The sequence below is a fragment of the Oxyura jamaicensis genome, chromosome 1 (genome assembly GCF_011077185.1).
Source record: "Oxyura jamaicensis isolate SHBP4307 breed ruddy duck chromosome 1, BPBGC_Ojam_1.0, whole genome shotgun sequence".
Classification (NCBI taxonomy): domain Eukaryota; kingdom Metazoa; phylum Chordata; class Aves; order Anseriformes; family Anatidae; genus Oxyura; species Oxyura jamaicensis.
This window is the reverse complement of record NC_048893.1, coordinates 65619720-65643837: the sequence shown is the minus strand read 5'-3', so window position 1 is coordinate 65643837 and position 24118 is coordinate 65619720. Positions and strand designations below refer to the sequence as shown.

General features: G+C 35.8%; 1 protein-coding gene across 3 annotated transcripts in view; it reads left to right on the top strand.

The window, feature by feature from the left end:
- EPS8 (epidermal growth factor receptor pathway substrate 8) overlaps positions 1–24118 on the top strand; it is a 131666-nt gene that overhangs the window by 93579 nt on the left and 13969 nt on the right. For 2 of the 3 annotated variants that reach the window (XM_035346804.1, XM_035346813.1), the window contains exons 9-17: positions 1340–1413; positions 2486–2612; positions 2992–3080; positions 6756–6830; positions 7422–7570; positions 9907–10090; positions 14229–14362; positions 18109–18220; positions 19106–19249. In XM_035346804.1, coding sequence (XP_035202695.1) covers positions 1340–1413; positions 2486–2612; positions 2992–3080; positions 6756–6830; positions 7422–7570; positions 9907–10090; positions 14229–14362; positions 18109–18220; positions 19106–19249 — 1088 coding nt within the window. The remainder of the gene's footprint in view (positions 1–1339; positions 1414–2485; positions 2613–2991; positions 3081–6755; positions 6831–7421; positions 7571–9906; positions 10091–14228; positions 14363–18108; positions 18221–19105; positions 19250–24118) is intronic. The other variant, XM_035346822.1, reaches the window with a different exon arrangement.

Below are 24118 nucleotides of genomic sequence, written 5' to 3'. Positions count from 1 at the left end.
GACCCTCAGTAATAACAAAAAAATAATTCGCAAAGAACATTTTCATGAAGATTACTGTAATTGAATGCAAATAGAGAAATGGTTATACTAGGTCATCCCTCTGTCCTTGCTGAGAGCAGACAGGATTATTCTCCCAGTCCAGTTTGAAACACCCCAAGCCACTGTTGCTTGATCTATGGAAGAACTGTCTGTCATAATCTGACTTGTCATTTACTTATCATCTTTCTGAATTTCTATTCAGAAACCTATTTACTTGTGTTCAGTTACATGGTTGTATAGGCTATGAATTTTAACTTGGGCTTTTATGTGAACATAGTAATGCACACATTAATCAGTACTGTCATAACTCTAGTAAATGAATGATGCCCTATTTAGTAATAGGGAAATCATAGGCCAGATATTTCAGGTAATTAAAAAATATAATCACTTTGATTAAAATCTGACTGGAGATCAACATTATTTATTTATATGTTAATGACTAAAGTAGTTCATGTTTTTAAAGCTTTAACCAAGGAATGCTGTAGATATTTTTTTGTAGAATGCTGCTGATATATTTTTTTCCTTAATCTCTAATGGCAACATTTTTATTTTGATCAGATTCCTTTGAAAAAAAAATCTTTAGAAACAATAAAGCTCCTTTTGTAAAACAGATTAATAATGGAGTAATTTTGGTTAAGGTGAGGGCTGTTTTTTGTGTTTGTTTGTTTCATTTTTTGTTTTTTGGTTGTTTTTTAATAATAGATACTAATATTTTATAACTAAAGTCATTAACCATTACATCTTTATTATTTTTGGTTTATTAAGCTATATCACTCAGCAAAGCAAACCAACTATGTAAAGAAAACAAAAATGCTCAGAAAAACACGTAATGTTAAGAATGTTTTCACCTACTAATCTGCAGCATAACACCTACCTTGAGTAATGGGTAGTTTGTTCATTTGTATGACTTCTCAATTGAAAAAAAAAAAAAAAAGTTTCATTAGTTTATCAAGTGCTCTCTCAGTGAATTTGTAGATCCCTCTATTCTATTCCTGTGGATCTTTTCTAAAATGTATTTCCTAAAATCCTTCCTGTTAACAAAAGCAATATAATATTTAGTTACTCAATATACAGCATACAATGTACAGTATAACATTTTTTTATAATATTTAGATTTGGCAAGATCAGGTTTTACAGTACAAGTTCATTAGGTTGTATGGAGACCTTGTAAATTAAATGGTACAGTTTTGTGCTTCTTTTTCTTACAGTAGAATGGTTTCAAGCATAAGCTATTTAGGAAGTATTGCTTTTTAATTCTGCATATATGGATGTCTTATTTATCCTCTTCCATTTTCCACAGCTGAAAAACATAGACAATACCATGACCATGAAGAAACAGCAGAGATAATAGCAGCCAGGATTGACAGAGATGTTGTGAGTGATATTGCTACTACAAGAAATATTGCTTAACGTCTATGAAATTTTGCAGCCCTACTTCTTGGGAAGACTTTTTCCACATGGGAAATTCAGTTCTAGAGGAAAGCATTCTGGACACCCTATGCTTGTGCAGTAAACCTCTAAATGAATAGACAATTGTTCTTTTTTATTAGTATTTTTTCCTTAAAATAAATGGATGGATGGATGGATGGATAGATAGATAGATAAGTTTTCTGCTGTGAAAAGCTAGAAATATAAATAGTAATTTTGTGAAGACTAAATTCAGAGACTATGTAAGGGTAAACTTTCTGTCAGTTTAATGGGACTTGGGCATGTGCAGTATCTAGAACAAGAGCATATAGTAATTTCTGAAGACAGATGTACCATGCTTATGCATAAACTGATCTTTTCTGGCCACATAGAAACAATATAGGACAGGTTCTCTGATGTATGCAATATCAAATATCTCCTTCTTTGTTAGTTGTAATGTTCTACTCTACTACTCGGATGCTGCCCTCAGCAACATCAGGGGGTCTTGAGGGAAGCATGTTGGGGCCTGCTGAATTGCTGTATATGTGCTTCCCAGGGGTTCCTTCTTTTTCCTCCACTTGCTCTATGGAAACAATTCTTCAAAGAGCTCTACGTCTACCACATTCTGACATTTAACAAATAGTTTAATACTTTGTGCTAAAGGAGATTATGAAGTTATACGGTTTAGGAAAATGCTGTCCTACACAGATAATTAGAATTTTTTTCATGTGCTGTGAGAGAAAATGTAGTGTGTGAGTTACTTGTGTAATTCCAATCTGAATTTAATAATATTGATGTTTATAATTTAAAATCTACGTGCCCTGAGTTTTGAAACAACAACAACAACAACAAAACAAAAAAAAACTCTAAAATACTTGACAGGTGTGTGAAGTTAAGAACACAATGAATCAAACTATGCAGTTTTCTAGCATCAGCTTTCTACAGAAGAAGTTGCTGGTCTCTAAGAGTATAGTTCTCTTGATCTATTGAATATTACTGCTACAGTTTCAATAGAGTAACTGTAATTTCTCTCCTGTAGCAAATTCTGAACCATATTTTGGATGACATTGAATATTTTGTTACCAAACTTCAAAAAGCTGCTGAAGCATTTGCTGAACTTTCAAAGAGGAAGAAAACTAAGAAAAGTAAAAAGAAAGGACCTGGAGGTAAGATTTCTTACTGCACACAATTCAGTTTCTCTAAGGATCACCAAAGTAGATAGCAAATATGGCTTCTTTTTTTTTGTTTTTTTTTTTTTTCCTGGAAGGTAGTAATTTTCTTTCACTTTAAGCACAAAAAACATCCACGCGGTATACTCTTAGAGAAAAATCTGTTAAAAACATTTGCTTGAAATCAGTGGAGAGTGACTGATCAGAGATGCAACTGCAGAATATGCTCACTGTAGTGGTTCTATATTTGCAGCACTTTTGTATGTTGATAAATCTATTAAGTATGTCTTTATATGTTTATTATATCTTTAATATTTATAGAAATTGTGTAAAATATGAATGGATGTACAAAAATTTCAATTTATTTGTTCAACAGAGGGAGTTCTGACTCTCCGTTCAAAACCGCCACCTCCAGATGAGTTTGTTGACTGCTTCCAAAAGTTCAAACATGGCTTCAATCTTCTGGTAAGTAACTACTAGTGTAGAGAGGCATGCTGTAACAGTTTTTTGCTGGTATAATTAATGTTAAATATAACATGATCTCTGCCATGCCCTGGTGCTACCAGTTCATTTAAGTGCCTATTTTACTGTATTGCTTTTCCATTGTTTTATTCCACTGATATGAAGTGAAGAACTAAAATTCTTGTGAAAGATAACAAGAAATAAAAAGTAACAAAATGGATTTGCTTTTAGTTAATTTTAAATTGGGTATCCTTGGATGTTCCTGCTTTTCCAGGAGGTGTGATTGCTTTATTGACTCCCCTGAAGGGGCAGCAGAAGGTCTTCTCTTCTTTGGGAATGCAGTAGTCAGGTGTTGTCTTCTAACTTTCCTGGTGCCTTGTCTATATAGAGAAACCTGGTGGAGCTTAAGTGCCCTCCCTGCTGCTGTAAGCCATTGAAAGGTGGTCACACCATATGGGTAATTGTGAGCCTGGATCTTTGTTGTCTTGGTCTCCACTACTCTTTAAAAAGGAGCAGACCCAAAATGGCTTTTGGGATGCTGTTCCTCAAAGGCTGTATGCAGTGACAAGATGACAATATTTCTTTCTTTCAGCATTGTTTTGTTTCTTCTTTTCATGGCTCTTTAAAACCTTTTACTTGTGAAATTCAAGTTTAAATCATAAAAGGATTTCTAGGAATGTCTGTTGGGATCACAGCTTTCTTGCATGCTTGCCAGCATCACCAGCTGTGCCCTTAATTTAGTTTTATTCAGTTATGCCCATCAGACTGTCTGTACTTGTTGCCATCATTACACAGGACCTTTCTGGCCTCAGAATACTCCGGCTGACAAATTGCTGTCTTGTTGGAAGTTCTCAACAAGCAGAGGTGCTAACTCAAGAGCCTTCTCCTTGGCATCTCCTCTTCTGCAAGTGCTATTAGTTTAAGGCAGCAAGTAGGACACCTTCAGTGCATTTACTTCCACATACTGACTCTCCCTTCCAATTGCTGGGGAAGCTATGCCAAAAAGAAAGCTTGTTCTCACATTCATTGGGTCAAATCTTCATTTTTCTTCCTTTTGGGGAATGAATTTTGATTGCAGGGTCGTGGGTGATATTTAGAAAAGTAAAGGATATATTATTTTAAAAACCTCTATATTAAATGCTGTGATTCTGACCTCAGAGGATTGCTGCTGGGGGTAAGGGAAGGGGGAGAAAGGGAGAGGCAGGAGATGTCTTAGAACATGCTGATCTTTCTCAGTAATAGTGCTTACAATGTTATTTTTTTCATTGTAACTTAATACTGCATTTAAATTAGTTTTTCACTGAGGAACACCCATGTATCTAAATCTTTTCTGTTCAGGACTAGAAGCAGTTCTTGTTTTGGTACTAAGAGCATCTAGGACCTGGTTTCTAATGCTCTTTTGTGAAGATCTGTGCCATACCAGTGTGTTGCTTCAGTGTCATTGCAGAAAACACAAAAACTTGAAATTTAATTTCTGAGGCATTTATGTCAGACATGGAGAACTGTATAAAGTGAAGAATCTAGTTTAAAAGGATTAGCTAGAAGAATAAAATCTCTGCCAGTGGAATTGAGACTGTTTTAAAATGCCATGCTGGAAACTGCTAGAAAGTGGCTAAAAAAAAAAAAAAACAAAACAAAAAACTAAAAACCTAAAAAAATAAACAAAACAAACAAACAAACAAAAATACTTTAGAAAGACCAAAAGAAAGTTGTTAAGTTGTTATGTCTGAAGGACAATGTATAGGAAGTTGTTAGTACTAAAAACACATCCTCCTTGTTTCTTAATTTGGAGGCACACTCTCTGGAGGGGCTAGATGTAAAAATAGAATGAAGCTAGCCAAACGGAGTTTGAGGAACAGACAGCAAGATGCAATAAGAATTACTAGAGTTTTTTAGAACACATTCTGGCATGTTTGCTACTTCTGGAGTCTGCAGGGCTGATGGGTCATCACTAAATAAAAGGAATCCTCCAAGAAGTTGTAGCAGAGAAAATATGTAATTTTTTTAATGCATATATTTACATGGAAAAACTTGATAATGGACAATATGTTCATGGAAACCATTGTTTATGAGAAGCACAAGAGAGTATCTGTTTCATGTTGAAGAAATGGTAACAGGTTAAAAAACAGAAAATCAAAATGGCAAGTAACAGATAGATGGATAGAAACTCTGTTGAATGGGTACCATTCATCCATCTCTTCCAAAAACTTATGGATAAATCAGGAAACTATGCACAGTGGTGTGCAACCTCTCAGACTGGATTTCTTCCTGAGGAAGAGAAATGGTTAAGGTAATGTTTATAATTTTTAAAGTAATTCCAGGGCTCTGAGGGACTAAGACAACCAAGTACCCATGAGGTACCCCCCATGGGTAGACAGATATATTTAAAATTATACCTGTATATTATTAAATAATATACCTGTAGACAGGTATATTAAAATTGGAGAAGAAGCAAACGTTCATATTGAAAAGCAAAATGATGCCTACAAATCTCTCCGTTTTTTATTTTGTTTCTAACAAGGTCACATACCCTGAAGTTTGTAAAGAAACTGAGCTGCTTTGAGTTTAAATAGAGCTTCCTAGACTCTTGCTTGGCAAAAGAGAAAATAATTTGTAAGAATGAAATGCTCATTCTCAAAAAGCAGTAAATTCAGCAGTGAAGTCCCGTGCACAGCTATACAGAGGCCTTTCCTGTCCAGCATATTCACAGGCTTTCTGGCAAATGGGGAGTGAAGTTACAAGATTTGATGAGGTTACTAAGCTATTCTGGATGGTAAAATGAGACTAATCCTCGGCATGAAAATGTAGAAACACCTCATGATAGCAAACGGTGAATTTACAGATGAAATTCAGTATTGACAGGTAAGATACAAATGGGAAAAACCTCATATATAAAACAAGTCAGAAAAAAAAAAAAGTGGATGTTATACATATTTCTGTGAAAGTATCATCCATGTTTGATGTTGACCAACCACGTGAATGCTAAGAGATGTCAGAAAAGACAAAAATGAACAAATAAAGAGCATCAATATGCCACTATGTTTACTGCCTTTATTTTGTTCTCAGTACAGTGAAATTGAAGAAGGTACAGGGAGGACAAGAATGCTGTAAGGGATGATTATTTATGCTTTTCTTTAGTTTAGAGAAAAAAAAAAAAAAAGAATGTAATAAATATATAAATGGTTATGAACATCAGTGGAAAAAGGGTGGAGAGAAGGATTGCTCAGTTTTTTTTTAGAAAAGAACTACAGGGTATTAATGAAACCAAGAGCTGGCACATTTACAAAGGAGATGCTTTTTTACAAAACATATAATTCAGGTGCCAAACTTCTTATTTGTGTAGTACATGCTAAGATTTACATGGATTCAAAAGCAAATGAATGAATTTATTCACAAGAAGAACCCGTCAGTGGCTATTAATATAAAACACTAGCATTTTGTACTCCTAGTTTCTGAGAAAATTACTGGTGGATACAAAATATCTTGGGGAAAATTTCCTAGGCGTTTGTGTTTTTCTCACATTGTTCCCTTAACACTTGCTCTTAGCTGATGTTGGAGACAAAGCATTGGGCTTGGATGGACCTGTGGTCCCACTTGAGATGGTCATTCTTACGTGAAGTATTTATTGTCATAAAAGTTAGCTGTTTCTTACAATTTATCATTTTCCCTTTCCCTCAGGCCAAATTGAAGTTCCATATCCAGAATCCTAGTGCAGCTGAACTGGTTCATTTTCTCTTTACCCCACTACATATGGTAAGCTTTTATAATTTTTTCAGTCCTTTCCTTCAGAACTCTTGTATCTGTATGCTCTATAACCTTTTCAAAGATAACGAGATTAAAACGTTGTGCCCCTGGACAGTAACTGAGGAGAAATATGTGTATTTGAGGATGAGGGTCTCTTTAGAAAACATATTATATCATTTTCTGCACATATATTCATCTATTAAATATATTTAAAATATTTTTAGTTTTTTATGTGTTGCAGTTTGTAATTACAATTTTTAATTAACAATTTAAAAAATGTGATAATTTATATAATGCAGGAGGAGAGTTGAATGCATAGCCATATGCCCCAGTGGAAGTATGTGGGGTTTTGATCACTACATTAAAGTAACATTGCAAAAATGGGTCTAAATATAAAGTAGTAAGTGACCAGAGCAGCAGTTATTTTGCAATAAGTGGTTTTACTTTTTCCATAGGACATGAGGACATTAGGACACGTTAGCTCCTCAGAAATTGTTTGAGTAGTAAATGTATCCTAGCAGCACTGCAGATACATATTCAATGTAACTTCCTTACTTATGATGTGTATGTTCTTTGTGTTATTTTAATACTTGTTTTTAGGTGGTGCAGACAACAGGAGGTCCAGAGCTTGCTAGTACAGTACTAAGTCCCCTTCTTACAAAAGATACTATAGACTTCCTGCAATATACTGTCACCAGCGAGGAAGGACAATTATGGATGTCATTGGGTGACACATGGACCAAAGCCAGGTGAGAAAAAGCTCAAGTTTATCAACATGATCTTAATCATATGATCCACCCCCAACAAACTTGATACTAATTTAGTGGTCTTTGGACTCCTCAGAACAGTTCTTTGAAGTTTTTCGAAAGGAATCCTTTAGCCTCAGCGGGATTTGGGAATGGTTCAAATTTAGGGGCCATGTGAGGGAGAAAATGCAGACAAAAATTTTTGTTTCCTCCATAGAATCTAGGAGAAAAGACCTAATTACATAACCTTATTCCATTATTTTTTTCTGGACTCTCCTTTGCATGCTTGCAACTGCTTTGCACCTTTATTTTTCCAACCCAATCATCTGGAATTGATTAAAAATCAGTTTGAAGAAATTGCTATAAAAAGTGAAAAATATAGAAAAAGAGGATAGAGATTTCTATTTTCAATTTCCAATAATGATTACAAGCTAAAAATTTTAACGTCTTTACTTCTTTAAAAGCATCATAATGCTATAGAGAAAATGCTTCAAACTTTTAAAGAGTGTTTATTGGCTGAATCATGTTATGTGTACATACTTTACATGTTACATTTAATGGATTCACTAGTATGGTTAGGCTTCACTAAAATTTAGTTATGTATTTGTTGTTTTTGAGGTGAGTATATGGTTTAAAATTACTTAGTAAAATACGCAAAAAAAAATCTTAAATTGACAAAATGTGTTTTAACTCTGTAATCTTGGGTAGATAAGTACATGTAACGATGGTTAAGCATGCAGTCACTTCAACTGGAAAGACACCATGTCTTTTGAATTTATTCATCTTGCTCTTAGATTTGATATTTAGAAATAAACATCTACTAAGTAGATTTCTTACTTTTTAAATTAATTAATCAGTTAAAAAGTGTTTTTAAAAAAGTGACTCAGAAGTGATAAAAGTTAATTGAATGTTTTCCTGGTAAGGAAGGCTTCATAGAAAGCCCTAGAACATGGAGAGAGAAGCATCCTCATAGTAGGGAGTGTAATGTACGCGTGTTTCCCTTCCTTGATCTTACTCTGCTGCTGGAACAATGTCCAAATACATCCTTATTGCCTGTTGTCCAGCCTGCTACTACAAAACGGGCTGGAAACAGCAATTAGAGCCCCTTGTGACTGCCAGAGAGGTTACCCCAGAAAAGCAGTATCTGCTTGCCTTTACCTGCTCTGAGCTCTGCTGGCTAGTAGGGCTGGCTGTGGAAATTTCCACAGTGTTGGAGCCGCATGCAGGGAAAATGGATTTCTGTGTAAAATCATTGCCTTCTCATCTTAGGAACTACCTACATTATTATCTTAAGTCATACTGAAGAAAGTGTGATTGAAAGAGAAACAGCTTATGTTGGATAGGGAAGAATGAAGCACTTAGAATACTGCTAGTTGACCTGTGAAGATTAGATATTTCAGTCTGACTCATCTCAGTATACAGAGATACACTGTGGGGCAGTTTAGCAAGAGAGATGAATGATGAAACTCAAGGGTTACTGACCTACATCAGGCCTGCGAATGTGATAATAATTGCTGACTGTTCCTGCTAGTCGTGTGGCTGACAATGTTTTTCCCTTAATTTTGAACAAGGTCAACAATGAGACTGTTAAGCCAGTGTAATGTCAGTTTCCATTTCTGCTTCCACAGTAATTTATATTGCAAGATGGTGCGTCATGCATGGCACAAAGGTAGAGCATGAAAGCATTAATTTAGGTGCTGCATATTACAGTAGGGGATGCTAGCAGAGCACTAAAAAGTAATACAGTATTCTAAGAAAATTAATCCAAAGTATAAAACATTAAATATGCTGATAAGTCTTGTGCCTTTTTTTTTATTTTTATTTTTTTTTATTTTTTAGAGTATAAGCTATCCATTGCCTAATTTCTTTAAGGTGTAGCTTGGCCTAAGCTTCTGTGCTTCATACCTATTTGCAGACTTTCTTTTACAGTATATACAGTAGGCGGTTTCTTTGAAGTGTTTTGTGTAGTCCTTTAACACAAATAGAGCATTGCAACACTTTTTCCCATCTAACAGTTAAAAGAAAAATCCAAGATGTGTTTGCGATTGATTCTTCTATTACTCATCCTTTACTATGAGACAGGAATTTGTTGTGTTTTAGCATTGACAAGTCATTATGGCAAAAGTAGTTATTTTCTGGCTATGTCTTGCAGAAAAGCAGTTATGGTCAATACATATTTTCTGCTAATTTTTTGTGTTCTAGAACAATTATATCTGTACTGTAATCCCAACCTCTCCTCTTTATTAACAAAATAAAAAGTATTTCCATTTTTAGAAAACCTATCAATATAATATTTTTTATAGCCATTGATAAAACTCTCTAATTTACTTTTCATACAGAGCGGACTGGCCCAAAGACCAGTTTATTCCACCTTATGTCCCCCGTTTCCGAAATGGTTGGGAACCTCCTTTGCTGAACTTCCTGGGAGCTCCAAATGAACAAGAACTCAATCATTTGGCTGAGTCTGTGGCAAACTTTGCAGAGCAACAGCGGAAGCAAGAAATAAAAAGATTGTCAACTGAGGTAGGTTAACTATGACAGTGGTTTGTAAATTTGTGGAAAGCAACATAAACTACTTTCACAGAAAAAAATATTACCTGAGACATTGAAGAGATCACTCTCTGATGCCTGTTAGATCAGTGCAAGCTTAGTATATTTGCTATAGGAAGCCAAATATCTGTTCAACCACCAAAATGTGACTAGGAAAAATACAAGGATTTTTACCCTCCTTGAACTTGGTGGGTTTTCCCACATCATTTGAAAGGACAATCCAAGCCCCTAAGGTTTGTTCTGGCCTTTCTCCCGTGCTTTCAGATCCCATTGACTTTGATTGTATATGCTTTAGGCAGAATTTGAACAAAGGCGTTTTCAAATGTGCATCCATGCACAGAAACATAAACAAAATAAAACAAAAAATAGGGAATTTTGAATTTCAATTGTTGTTCATAAATGTAGAATTTAATATTTCTTTTATTGATTTTTTGATACTTTTACTGTTTTGCAAGAAAATATTCACAGGTGCTATCAGAGTAATGCCATGTCAGGTAATTTACTTCTGAAAAGTCATTGTGTCATTGCCAGTTAGAAGAATTGTTGCACAGGAACATTTTTCTATGCTCTTCTCCAACAAAATGTGATTTTTATTTTTATTTTTTTTAAAAAAAAACAACTGTGTTTGGAGAATGGAAACATGCACCTGCATCTAAAGCCTTCAGAGAAATCAGAGTACATTTTCTCACTAGCTCTGTGAGTAATGAATAAAGGGGAAAATAAAGGGACTGACTATAAAGATTTTACCTTCAACTTTTTCCACAGAGTTGGTCAGAAAAAGTACTTTGACTTATGTGAAAACTTTAAGAATACAAGTGAAATCTGTTTTTTTTAATTCACAAAAAAAAAAAAAAAAAAAGCTATTGCCATTTTAAACATATGTAAGTTTTAGTTTTGGAAGCTTTTCGGTTTTGAGAGGAGACAAGATTAAATTTAAAATTGTAATGTATTAAACTAGCTGTAGTTTAAATCAAAAGTTAGCTAGTCCAAGTTCCCCTGTTAACATCTGTGATATGGAAGCATAGCTAAGAATTTTTGAGGCTAAACCTGTAGACTTTTACATCATCCTTGGACTGTTTACGCCAGTACTATATTCAGAATACATTGTAATGCTATTATATTGGATTTTATCTTAATTTTATAATTGTGAGCTTCATAAATACACTAGTGACAAAAATGCACATATGGAAGAAAATGCAAAGGGATGATTTTAGATGGATCACATGGTCGCCATGTTTTTGAAAAATAGTTGTCACAGTTGCCATTTCTGGTTTTGAGCAGAGCTCTGCTTTCTAGTGTGGAGTTACTGCCATGAGCATTTGCCATTTCCCGGGACAGGAGCCTGCTATTTCACCTCTGTGCTGGGAGGTCCTAAGTGTCTGCACAGGAGTGAAACTAAGAAGTAAAAGCAGTTTCTGTTTCATGCAATTTTCATAAGCTGTTGTGGGATGGCTTTCTCTTGCAGAACAACTCTCATGTTGTCTTATTGGAGACAACAAAGTTTCTCCAGAAAACAAAAACATTAAATGTGCCTGTGGAAAACGTGTCACTTTGTTTTGATGAAACTCTGAATTTAAAAAATAAAAAAGTGTATACCATGTAAAAAATCTGCCAAGCAAAGGAGGCTAGCATGGTTCATATTTGATTACTTAAAACATTGTTTGGCTTTTTGCCTAATAGGATATACAAGAATAAATGCACCAAAAAGTATGTTATTGCCTGTGAGATTTTCTGAGCAAAAAAGTGTTTAGTAAAAGCTAATGGGCACAGTAAATGAAATGTAGCTGTTGCTGTCATCTCCGAAAAAAAACCTTCATCAAACATTGTTTCACTGCTGCTCTACATTGACATGCAGTTTTATAGTTTATATTGTGCTCCTTTTAAATTAAAAAAAAAAAAAAAAAAAAAAAAACAGAAAAGACAAACCAAAACAACATGCCACCTTTTCTCCACTTATATTGATATGTGAAAAGTACAAAATAGTATTGAAAAAAAGGGGCACATTTTTTTCTGTTAAGATTATTCATGAATACATATATTTCTTATATTAGTATATAATAAGTTGAAACATTTTTTGGAGGGGGGGGAAATACACTGAATTATTGTGTTTGTTTGTGTTTTGGGGATTGCATTCTTCTTGATGTTGGTAATCTTGTTTGGCTTGGTAGGTGTTTGTGCTGACTTAGCCTCTTTGTCGTAGTCTTCAAAAGACCAAATAATAGTAGTAGTAGTAATAATAACAACAACAACAATAATTGTAATAATAATAATAGTAAGAATAATAGTTCAATGAAGGCATTTGTGTGACTGGTACCTGGGATGTCGCGCCTTAGCTTCATGATTCCTGTGTGGTTTTGGGTGAGTCATTTAACCTTGGTACCTTGGCTCCCTGCACCAGTGCCTCCCGAGCACATCCCCTGGGGGAGAACTGCTGAGCTGCTTAATAGCTGTGAAATGCATTAGGTGCTCAGCTGGAAAAGCTGCACTAGTGCAAAATATCTAGAGCAAAAGGAGCATCCTGGAGTGGGTTTATACTAGAAAAATTCTTATTTCTAAGTCCATCAGAACAGCTTAGTTGACAAAGAGTACTGGAAAAATTAGATGAGAATTTGTGTCCATGCCTTGCCTCCCTGTGCCTCAGTGGGGTGGTGCAGGTGGAGGTGGAGGCTGGTCCTGCTGGGAGGGCATATTGAGCATGTGCACTGGGAAGCCTTATTCATGAGGTGTTTTTTCTTTTTCTTTCCAATCCTGTATCCTAAGGTGTAGTTGCATATACAGCTCCCGCCAAGGGGTTTGGAGGTAGAGTCAGCTGAGTGATAGGGACTTCAAATGGCAGTGAAACAGTGGGAAGCTGGTGATAAGAGTCCAGTGAGGCTCAGGAGATGAAAATAATTTCTATGTGAAGTAAAAATGAGTTCCTGCTTCCTGGGTGTCTTTTGATGTGAATTATAAAGTTGGTGACACTTGAGAGTTTTTTGTTGTTGTTGTTGTTTTCAAAGAGGATATAATCATGTATTTTTACAGAAAATTCTGTCTGTTAGCTTGTTAGTTTTTTTTTTTTTTTTTTTTTTTTTTCCCCTCTGTGTGTTTTTAATTTCTTATTACAAACACTGAACCCCGTAGGCAAGTGTTTCTGGGTGCCAGGTCAGATACTTGGAGGCAGGCTCCAAGAGGGTGGCTTTTCTGTAGCCACACAGCAAGAAAAAAGGCCAGGGTATAGAGATTTGGCAATTTATGGTGAATTTCAGCTGTTCTAGCTTGTTGTGCAACTAGATGGTGGTATAAGAAAAAGATCAAGAATGAGCATCTTCAATTTCATAATCTCCAGAAATGAACTGCTCAGCTTGTCTTTCTTTTGGGGAATGGACATTAAAATAATTCTTACTAGAAGCAGAGTATCACTGCTGGATTTAAGGTAGGCTTTTTTTTTTTTTTTTTTTTTTTTTTTTTTTAAAGGAATGCTGCTTAAAAAGAATTTTCTGTGTGGGCTTGTAATAAGTTGTGATTGTTTCCTTTAATTATAATCCTTAATTACACAAAGTATTACCTTCCTTTTTGCATTTCTTCTTTGACTTCAATCAGGTTCTGTGAGAGGATGACATAAATGAGCCGCTTGATATTATAATCCTGAAATAAGGTGATAATTTTACTTGGGAGTTTTTATTTCTTACACACACTTATGGTTAGCTAGCTAGAGTTTTCTGGCTTGAAGTGTACATTTAGAACAAAAGCTCAGAGTAGTTTCTCAGTGCCATTTGTTTTAAAGTCATTCATGCATTGTTTATAACTTCTGTTGCTGTAGAGATGCCTAAGAGATGACACGGACCTTGCCCCAAAGAACTGTTTTTACTAAAGAATATGCACTGTAATATTAATGCAGGAGGATGACTTAGGACTGAAATTCTTTTGTTCTTATCCTTTTGATCTCTCTGCGTATGTATTTGAAATGCAGGAGCTATTAACATTTCATAGCAGAATGTGAGCACCTGAGAACAAGGACATGCGAGTGCTGGCGGGGAGCATGGGGGCTCTGGATTAGGCGAAGCAGACAGTGCGTTGCTATGTGTGACACTAATCCCCTCATTGGCTTTGTTTCTTTTTTGTTTTCCAGCCTCCCAGTGTTCCCGACTACCCTCCATCTGATGGGTACGCATTCAGTAACACAGTGTACAAAAGAGGGCCTCTGCTGGACCAAGGGGCAGCTGTTGCTGCCTTTAAGCAAACTGTTAGCCGACATGTAGATAGGTAACACTGAATCAACGTCGTACGTGGTGCTGTGGATAACTGTCCCGACTTATTGCTGCTGGGGTGGTGGTGTCTCTGTTCACCTCTGTTTGTGCCTGGCGCAGTTCCTTATTTCTATAAGGCAGCCACTCTGGCTAGCAGTGGCTGTTCTGCCATTGCTTCTCCCAGGCACATCCATAGGACTAAGTATAAGTATAACTTCTGTGAAACATGTTTATATATGCTGTTAAATTCTTGCCTTTGTCAAAAATGATATAGCAAAATTTCAATCTGATAGAGAACACAGGATTCTCTATTTGGGTTTAATTTTTTTTTTCTGCTTTGTTTCAAATTTTTAAAAATTATTCTTTGCTCTCTTTGAAACTACAAAGAATTACAAGTACAATCTGAGATTCATCTGTCCTTGTTTTGAATGATTGTTTGATTTGTTTAGCTGCTCACTTGCTGCTCCTTAGTATCCTGCTTTTGATGTTCTGGGCTGGTGTATAAATGCCCACTTCCAGAATAGAACTAATTGTTTCTTCCATTCTCATTATAAACAAAGCTACAAAATGTTTTCATAGCAACCATGGTCTTCTTACACATCCTCTTTCATCCCCTTAAATCTGAATAGCTTGATGGTGAAACGCGGTGATCCTTGGAGTCTCAGCCCTGTTGGCATGTAGAATTTCTGCTGGTACAAGCTATGGAAGTAAATCAGTAAACTAGTACTGCAATTGCATGACCACATCAAACTGTATTCCTTATGCACCATTTGAAGAGTATTTTAGCTCATGTGCCACGGAGGTGCTTAAACTAAACTTTTGTGATCAGATTGCTGGTAAAAACAGTGTTGATATAAGTCATAATTTGCATAACCCCTAATTTTGAGCTACGAGCTAGAAGATGCTGTTGTTAATCTGCATGCAAATGAATTCCCAAGTGTTGTGCAGGGTAAAGACTCCATTGTTTTTCTGAATTTTGGATTTATTCTTTGTAACAACAGCAACCATAATGGTCATCTCTAATCATTTTCTCCAGCTTGGTTACTTTGAGGCTTCTTGTCTGAGGACCCCTCAGCTTGCAATCTAAATGATCTACACTAGAAATTCTTTTTTCTTTTATCTGTAATACAATAAGACCTGTTTGTCCTTTCAGAGCAAGACTGAAAGCAATGCAAAGGCTGTTGCCTCTGTTTCAGGTTTAGAGAATGGGGCTTATTGCATTGACCCATTGATGATATCAGCGTATCTGGCTGTAACTGAATGAGTCATGCAAGCTTCCTTTGTAGCGGGCAAAGAGAAAGGCGCGTTTCTAAAAAGCAGGTCACGTCAGGTGAAGTCAGTCTTTTGAAGGATGTGAAATGAGACATGCAGTGGTGGTGCCTGTTTCTCACCACTGATGGCAGGAGGGAGTCTAGATGGCTGGTACTGATGCAGACATTTACCGTGTGCCACTATGTCCTAACGCGATGTAAACTTCCATTTGTTAATTGGCTCTTGAGACACATAATACATTCCTGGTAGGAGTTCCTTATTGGGTGAAAGCTATTAACATGTATTACCCGTAGTAACTTCAATTTAAAGATAAATTGTAAAGCACCTGTGAAGAAGCAGGTGCAGAGGGAAGGAGGTTTGGGGGGAAGGAACAAGAAATACAAGCTGAATGTTTCAGCCACTGTTTGCTGGTCGTTGTTGAAAGCTGGCTTTCATGAGCAGTCTGAAGGCAGTGACTGAGCCACCCACTACCTGTGCAGAGACATGCAGGTGACATGTTGTCCAAAGAGCACGTAACCACAGAGAGCTTGAGTGAGCCTTATTCCAATGTGTCAGGACCTCCAGTAAGGCATGCTTTCCTTGGGTGACTTAAACTAAGCATCAGGATCTCAAACTTCCAGTGTGTTATTGGCTATATCATGGGCTCTGTCTGATGCTGAAAGTGCACTGAACAGTTTTGCAAAAAGTTGTATGGTGTTTCAAAATAGCATGCCATGTAGTTTTTTGTGTGTTGTCATTTCTGGAACAGCACCCTAGGATTCAGTGCAATCTACTGGGCTCACCTGCAGCATGCACAGCAGAGCTGCAGTTACAGCAAACCTGGCAGGCAATAGGAGAAGGCAGCAGAAGATTGGTGGATGGAAGCTCTGGGGGCATTTGTACCCAAAGTAAACAGTTTGTCTCATTAAGGTGGGCTTGAAGAGTTATCATATCGTCAGCAGTGTACAGCCCATGTGCTGGGGATATTGCTGTTGATTGCAACAGACTGGGGTAAGACTGAAGCATAAGTGCATAAGCTATTATTATTATTATTAATCCTTCCTGAGTTATGTCTTTTGGAGGGATTGGGGTAGTTAGTTAGCAGTTGACTAGGCAGGAAGACACAGTTAATAAAATGAGACTGGAAAGGCAGTCTACCAGTAATACTACCTTCAGAGGTGGGTTAGTCATATCCCCAAACTAATAAAAAGCACCTCAAAATTATATAAATTTTGAGTGGGTGACTGAAAAAATGGGGATTACTCACACATCTCTAAACCTCATGATAGGTATTCTGAAGGCTGTGGTTTATCCCATGTTTTTCGCTCTCTCCTTTAAATGCTCTAAGTGTTTTGTCTTTCTTTCAAAATAATACATTTTCAATCTAAATATGACTGTTTCTTTGTTCTGCTCTTCAAGTCAAGTGAGACAGTTCTCCACAGCCATGCAATAGCTAGGTAACTCCTGGACTTCTGAGGCACACACCTGGGATCCATTGCTGCATAGCACCAACATCAGCAGACATCTGCATTTGTATCCCTGTGCTGTGATGTTGTATGCCAAGCCATTGTGTTTTTTTTGTTTTGTTTTGTTTTGTTTGTTTGTTTTTTTGTTTTTGTTTTTGTTTTGTTTTGTTTTCCATTTGCTTTTTTGTTTTATCTATTTATCATTGGTTTGTTTTAAGCTTTACTGTTTGGTAAGGATTTGGGTTTTTAAGTGTTATTTACAATAGGTGAATAATGTTACTGTTTCTTTTGGATGTATTTTGAGGGGGGTGGGGGACTTCTCACTTTGAAAAGGTAGCACATTAACGAAACTAGTAACTTGTTACCCAAAGGCAATGTGAACAGATCTTTCCTCAAAGAAAAGAACGCTGCTGAGGTATACTGTGGTATGCTTTATTTTACAATGAACACTGCTCTTAATTGATACAATAATTTGAGATTCTTAGAGGTTATGATATCTTATAAACAATTAAGAAAACTGGTCTGCAGCAAGCAAGCATTTCTTGGAGTTTAATTCCATTGGTATCAATGTCAACATGACTTGAAGCTTAATTTATAATGAATGCTAGAAATACAATTTTGTGCAAAGCACAAGATACTAAGTGTATACCAAGTATATTCATTTATTAGTATGGGAAATGATTGTTTAACATAGTGTAGTTCTCTGTAAGAAATAAGACTAAATATAATGTGCATATTTATCTTAATAAAATGGAATAGCTGCAAATCCAAGTAATTATCATACACATTGCAAGCAGTGAGCCAATAAAGATTATTAGTTCTTAAGGTTCATGCAACTCAGCCACATTTTTCTTTTTTTCTTTTCTTGATGTGTACATATTTAGTATGTTGTGAATAGACAGTTCTATAGCAGCAGCAAGTTGTTCTTTTTGTTGTTCTTTTTTGTTGTTTAAATGTTTTGTGGGTTGTTGAAAGAGGGCATTTTATCTATATTTTTATTTGCTTGAATGTCTCTCTGAACAATAGTCTGATCTTTGCATTGCAGAAACTATGAAGCACACAATAAAACGCAGTCCAAGAAATATGCCAAGTGCAAGTATGAGTTTATGGCAAGAAACAACAGTGAGCTTTCTGTCATGAAAGAAGAGATAGTAGAGGTAACTTTTTTGCAAAGAGATGACACAAATTACTGGTACTAGTCAAAGGTGAGGGTTCCTTTCCTGTGGGCAGCAGTAAGGACTTCAGTGTTTTTATCTGATTGATCTCCATTAATATGGAAAGTTCTATTAATTTGTTTTGCATCGTAGACAAGATAAACAGAAATCCTGTGCTGGCTTTTGGCTCATTGCTCTAGGGATTCATGCTGTAAATATAATTGTGTGTTTATTCTGTCTTCTCTTTTAGAAGCATCATTTGGTAGTATATAAATAACTGGCTCTGTCAAACACTACCTGTGTACACACAGTGAAAGACTGTCCTTTCCTGGAAGCAATGGTACCCTGAGAGACAGACAAAAATGCAGAGGGGAGGAAGTAACAGAGAGAAAATGTTGTGTATAAGGCTGCACTGTTCATAGTCAAAACCCAGATTTCTGCTGGCCATCCTGCTCCAGTTCCTTCTTTACTCAGAAATGCACTTTCTCCTAATTTGTGCCATCATAGAGTCATGCATTTTCCCTTGGGTTGTTAGCAGTTTTTCCTTTTGTCAGCACACAGGCTGTAGAGATGCCAGCCTCTCTGTACAAGTACTTAATTTTTATTCCACTGTGTTGTCCTGCAAATGTCTGAATTCACACAGGTTCATTTGCATGCTTTTCTACAATATCCTTTCTTGAGAGCCACATTTTGGAAAGTGAATCACTATGATGTAGAATTACTTACGGTGATAATCAAGGAAGCCTACAGGGCTGTGTAACATCTGTGTAAGATCTGTTGACAATCACAGAACCTGGCAAAGTTATGGTTTTTTTTTGGAAATGATGTAAGTGCTGGCAGGAGGAAAGTCAGAAAAAAATATGTAATTATGTTACCAAATTATTTCAGATTCTGGATGACAGAAAGCAGTGGTGGAAGGTTCGGAATAAAAACGGCAATGCAGGCTTTGTGCCAAACAACATTTTGGACCCTCTGAGGAATTATGAAGGTGGTCTAGGATTGCCAGAACCTGTGTATACCCGCACCATCCAGGTACTATCTGCTCCTTGGGAGAAAAAAATTATTTTGAAGAGCGTGTGTGTACTTGTTTGTGTGTGCACAAAGGAGGAAGAGATTCAGAGCAAAGCTAAAATATTTTCATAGTCTACTGATATGCCAAAAGATGTATATTTCTTTTACAGGCTGAATTTTTTTTCTGTATTGCATGGAGTCTAAGAAGAGAATAAAGTTGATAGAGATATAGCAAAGTCTTTTCCTTTAGAGCTTTTTTTCTGGTTATTTACTTAGAGGTGGTAATTTCCACCCTAATAGATGTTTATGCATTTATTTTAATTACAAATATCCTTTGTGCATTGATAGCTGTTGATGCCAAAGAAGGAGTTTGAATTATTTAAGGTAGGGTATTCTTTGTTACTTCTAGGAGAGTGAACACTAGCTTTTCTTTTTATTTCTTTTTATTTTCTCTCTTTGTGTGTGTTTCAATCTTAGTTTCAAATTTATTTAATTACAGTAATTTTGGAGTTGTAAAAAACATGTGTCTTTGCTTTTGAATTCACAAAGCAGGTATTTTCAATTATTATTCCTGTGCATCATCAGCAATTTAGTCTGCTAAACTAATTTACTTTTTTTTTTTTCTTTCATATTATAGTACAGAATTAACTTTATATATATATATATGCCAAACAGAATTAGAAGGTAAAATATTAAAAAAACAAATAAACAAACAAACACCAAATCCAGTTTTGCCCGCCCCCCCCCCCCCAATCTTACATCAGTGCAATTGTCTGCCTGAGTAAGGATTTAAAGACTTAAAGGATATAGTTGTAATGTATATTTTTACACCAAATTTAAATTGTCTGGAGGCTCATAAAATAAAAGATCATATCTTATAAGATCTGTTTCTTCCCTCTTGTATCTAATGATTTTGAAAAATTAGGCAAACAATTTCAGATTAACAGAAATTCCGGGCCTGATTCTAAATGAGACTTTAAGTCGAAATGGAAGCCAAACGTCTGTTGAAACTTGAAGTTGAATTAAATGTTATTTAATCTAATAATTGTTCCTTGTGCCTACATGCACTAGCTGTTGACTAAAAAACAAGAAATGCCATAATGTTATTGTTAACAGTCTATTGCAGACTCGTTTAAAAGTTCCAGTTGAAGGAGTCACTGTGCCAAATTATGTATGCAGAGTTATCGTGAAAGCTGCAGCTTTTGCAGTGTTTCCAGTCTTTCAGTGGATATGGAAAGTCTCTTGATAAACAGGTCCTATGTTATTTCTCCCACAATCATGTGGAGGATGTATCCTGAGCTTGCTGAACTTTAATCAGATCATTTCTGAGTTTTTCCTATGCATAATTGTTTGCCAATAACGTATGAGCTCTTTATAAATTGATTATGCTTTTTAGCTCTGTGTGAAGTGAAGCATGCATCTAGAGTGCTTTTCAAATCCTGGTTTAAAGATCTGACTTATTTTCTTTAAGTGCATGTAATTCCGTGTGTTTGGAATTTGCCAAGAAATATTGAGCAGACTAAATAAGTATAGAACTGAGTAGAAGTTCTTATACTATTTTTTTTTAATGCACTGCAGGTTTTGATGTTTTCTATTTGAAATAATTACATGACATAGGAAGCAGTAAAATACTAATTTTCACTAAGGATTCTTCATGAAGCCATGAAAATTAGGGAAAGAGAAGAACTTTTAAGATATTTTTTTCTTTCCCCTCTGGCAGGTTGTTCCCTACAGCCCATTGTTTATTTCAGCTGTAGCTTTATCATATTCAAATGTGAGTTTTAAATGCTGCAAAAGTAAGAATATAATGAATTACATAGGATAAAGGAAGTCTTTACCAAGACATGTCAGTAATGTTGTTCTCAACATTATGTTGATTATGATAATTTTGGGACTGCTGCGTGTACTCATTCATCTCTTTCTCTGTGACAGCTACATGGTTCATTTGGGATCTTTTTGCATAACACTATTTAATTTCATAACAATGCCAAGAGATGTTGCTGCTATTTCAGAGGCATTGAAGGGATTACTGCCTGACCCAAGGTCAAAGAGGAGAGTTTATGGGCAGATAAGGGAATTGAAGCTGTTCCTATCAGTGCCTTTGAGAGACCCTGAACACAAGCAGGCTCTGAGTGCCTGGTGCTGTCCAGATTTCTCCCAGTCTGCTGAGTTGTCTTTGGTTTTCAAAAGACTATTTTCAAAGTGGTGTGCTAGCAGTGTCGAACACCCTGGTCCACTCATTGCCGCAGATAAGTGCGATGTACAAGGGAAGCGTGTTTTGTTTCAGACTTCGTTTCGTTTCGGATTTCAAAGTATAGCTGACCAAAATAGGTTTCCAGATTATTATGAAGGATTAAGGAGTCTTCTTCATAATAAAACAGATTGTTTTTTCATTCAGTCATTTTACAGGCTGACACCCTTTCTCTGAGAGATAGATGCTGATTATCACAATTTTCTCAGAGCTGCAAAGTTTGTTTTACTCTCACTGTATTCCCTCTGTGAGTCCACATGGTAGATTAGAATCTAATTCTTCTCCCAATCCTTTTCAGGATCCAGGTCCCAGATAGTTACTTGAAAGCAATGAACTGATCCTACAGATGATACTTGCAGGACCATTGTAATCAATGTCCTAGTAATTTCATTAACATTGTCTGTAACATTGTTGTTCTAGTCAAGGAAAAAAAAAAAAAAGGTCTCGAATTATTTCCAGTAAAACCCTTGATTTTAGTACTTTTGTATATTTAGTAGGGCTTTTTGATGGTTGTTTATATCTTCCACTAATGTTAATTATACACTATCAGTTTCCTTTGGTGTTGGTCATTTAGTCTGCCTCTTTATGGTGGAACAGCAGTCATACTTCACCATCCTCTACAGACAATATAAACAGTTTCCCAAGCACTTGAACTTCTCCTTATGTACAAGTATTCCCAGAGAACAGACAAAATAATTAATCACAGTATTTCCTATTTTCTGTTCCTTTTATAATATTTTAATCTTTTTCAAAAGGAAATATGAGAACCATAATTAGGGCAGAGGTTTGTATCTTGCTGGGTATGCTAATTAATCTCATGACACCTTTTGTGAGGTGAGGAAGCTATTTTCTCAGTGATGTATATGAAATCCCGAGGCACAGACAGTAAGTTTTAAGCCAAATGCAGTCCTCTAGTCTTATTTTAATAAACCTAGACTGTCCACAGAAGTGATACAGTATATTTATGAGTCATGCTTTTGGTATGTAAACACTGAGATAAAAGTCTCTACTTCATTTGGGATAAGCATCCTTCGGGTTTCTTGGCGATCTACCATCAAAACCTTTCTTTCAAGTCTCTTTGTTTAGCAGCTCACTGAAAATAACTCTCTGTGGGAAGTTGTTTTCTCTCAGGCACAGCTTTTGTGCTCCAAGTTAGTGTCATAGTGCCATGCTCATCTTTTGCCAACTGGTATCTATCCTGCAGATCATGAAGTGCTTGGTAATGCAGAGACGTAGTTGCCAGGTGTTCATTTTGTCATGGCCAAAGAGATGTCACAATTTTTGATCATGAGCCAGTATCTCTTTTACTTTGTTTCATATTAAATGCTCTTTAAAGTTGCCATCAGACCAAGGCTTTTTGATGGCTTTAGAAGAAAGGTAGTTTTCTGTCCAATTCAACATTGATCTAATCCCTAATTATGGGTTGGCATTTATTAAACAGAAATGTAATGAATAACTGTAAAAAAGGGCATGATTGCTAAAAATTAAAAGTCCACAGTGTGCTCCCCAAGTATATACATACATTTGTAAGAAATGGGGACTAAGCTTGGCTAATAACAATCTGCGTAAGTAAATTATTTCTAAAATTTTCCTTTGTTCCTTCTAATATATTTCTTTCCTTCTGGCAAGATTCTAGCAAGATGTGTTTGTAAATCCTGTAAAACCATAAATTCCTTACACCCCACAAAGTGTAAAGTAGGTGCCTCATAATAGTATTAATAGTATTAATAGGCAGCTGTCTGATTCTGTGTAATAGTTGAGCCCACCAAAGTCAACTCAAGTAAAAGACCTCACTTGAAATTTCCTTGCCCAGTCCTAGGTACTTCATTGTCCCTTCTGAGTGTAGACAGAGAGTTGGTTCTCCCTTGTCTGTATAAATATAGCCCAAGGAAGGAGGTACATACCCTGAAATTGTGAACCCCCCAGTATGAGTCTCAAGAAAATATCCACAAAACCATGCTATTGATGAAACTAACTGAATGCTCTGCACCCCTCTTGATGAGCTTCTGTCACAGCCAACAGGAATGTGATACTATAATGTTCAGAAAGAAAGTAAATGGAAGGCTCTCTGTGTTATTTGAATGAGAGCATTTCCCAGCACTAATGTTACTTATTGTTATATCCAATGAGTCTTTAATGCAGTGTGAATTTGTCATAGTTTGAACATACACATTCCCCATTTTTGATGTCAAAATGTATTTGAAAATACATTGTTCCCATATTTTATTTTTATAATGATTAAGATTGATACATATTATAATGATTAAGGGTTGATACAGTTACCACTTTTGCTCAGTTTTGTCTTGTTTACATTAAAAATAGATCAAATCATGTTTTGTCTTGATTTTTTTTTTTTTTTGAAAAAGAGCTGTGGAACCTCTTTCTTTTTTTTTTTTTTTTTTTTTTTTTTCTGTAAAATGGAAGTATTTTCTGGAAGAAAAAATGAAATAAAAATCTAGTTCTAGCAAGCTTCTCCAGCATATCCAGACTTCTAATAAGTATGCATCATCACTGTTCCAAACAATTTAATGGATTTGTTCCAATTTAAATGAGCTAAATTTATTCTTTAAAAAAAAAAAAAAAAAAGCAAGGAAGGGGGAAAAAAACACAGGATTCTTCTGATGGCTGTTAGCAAATTA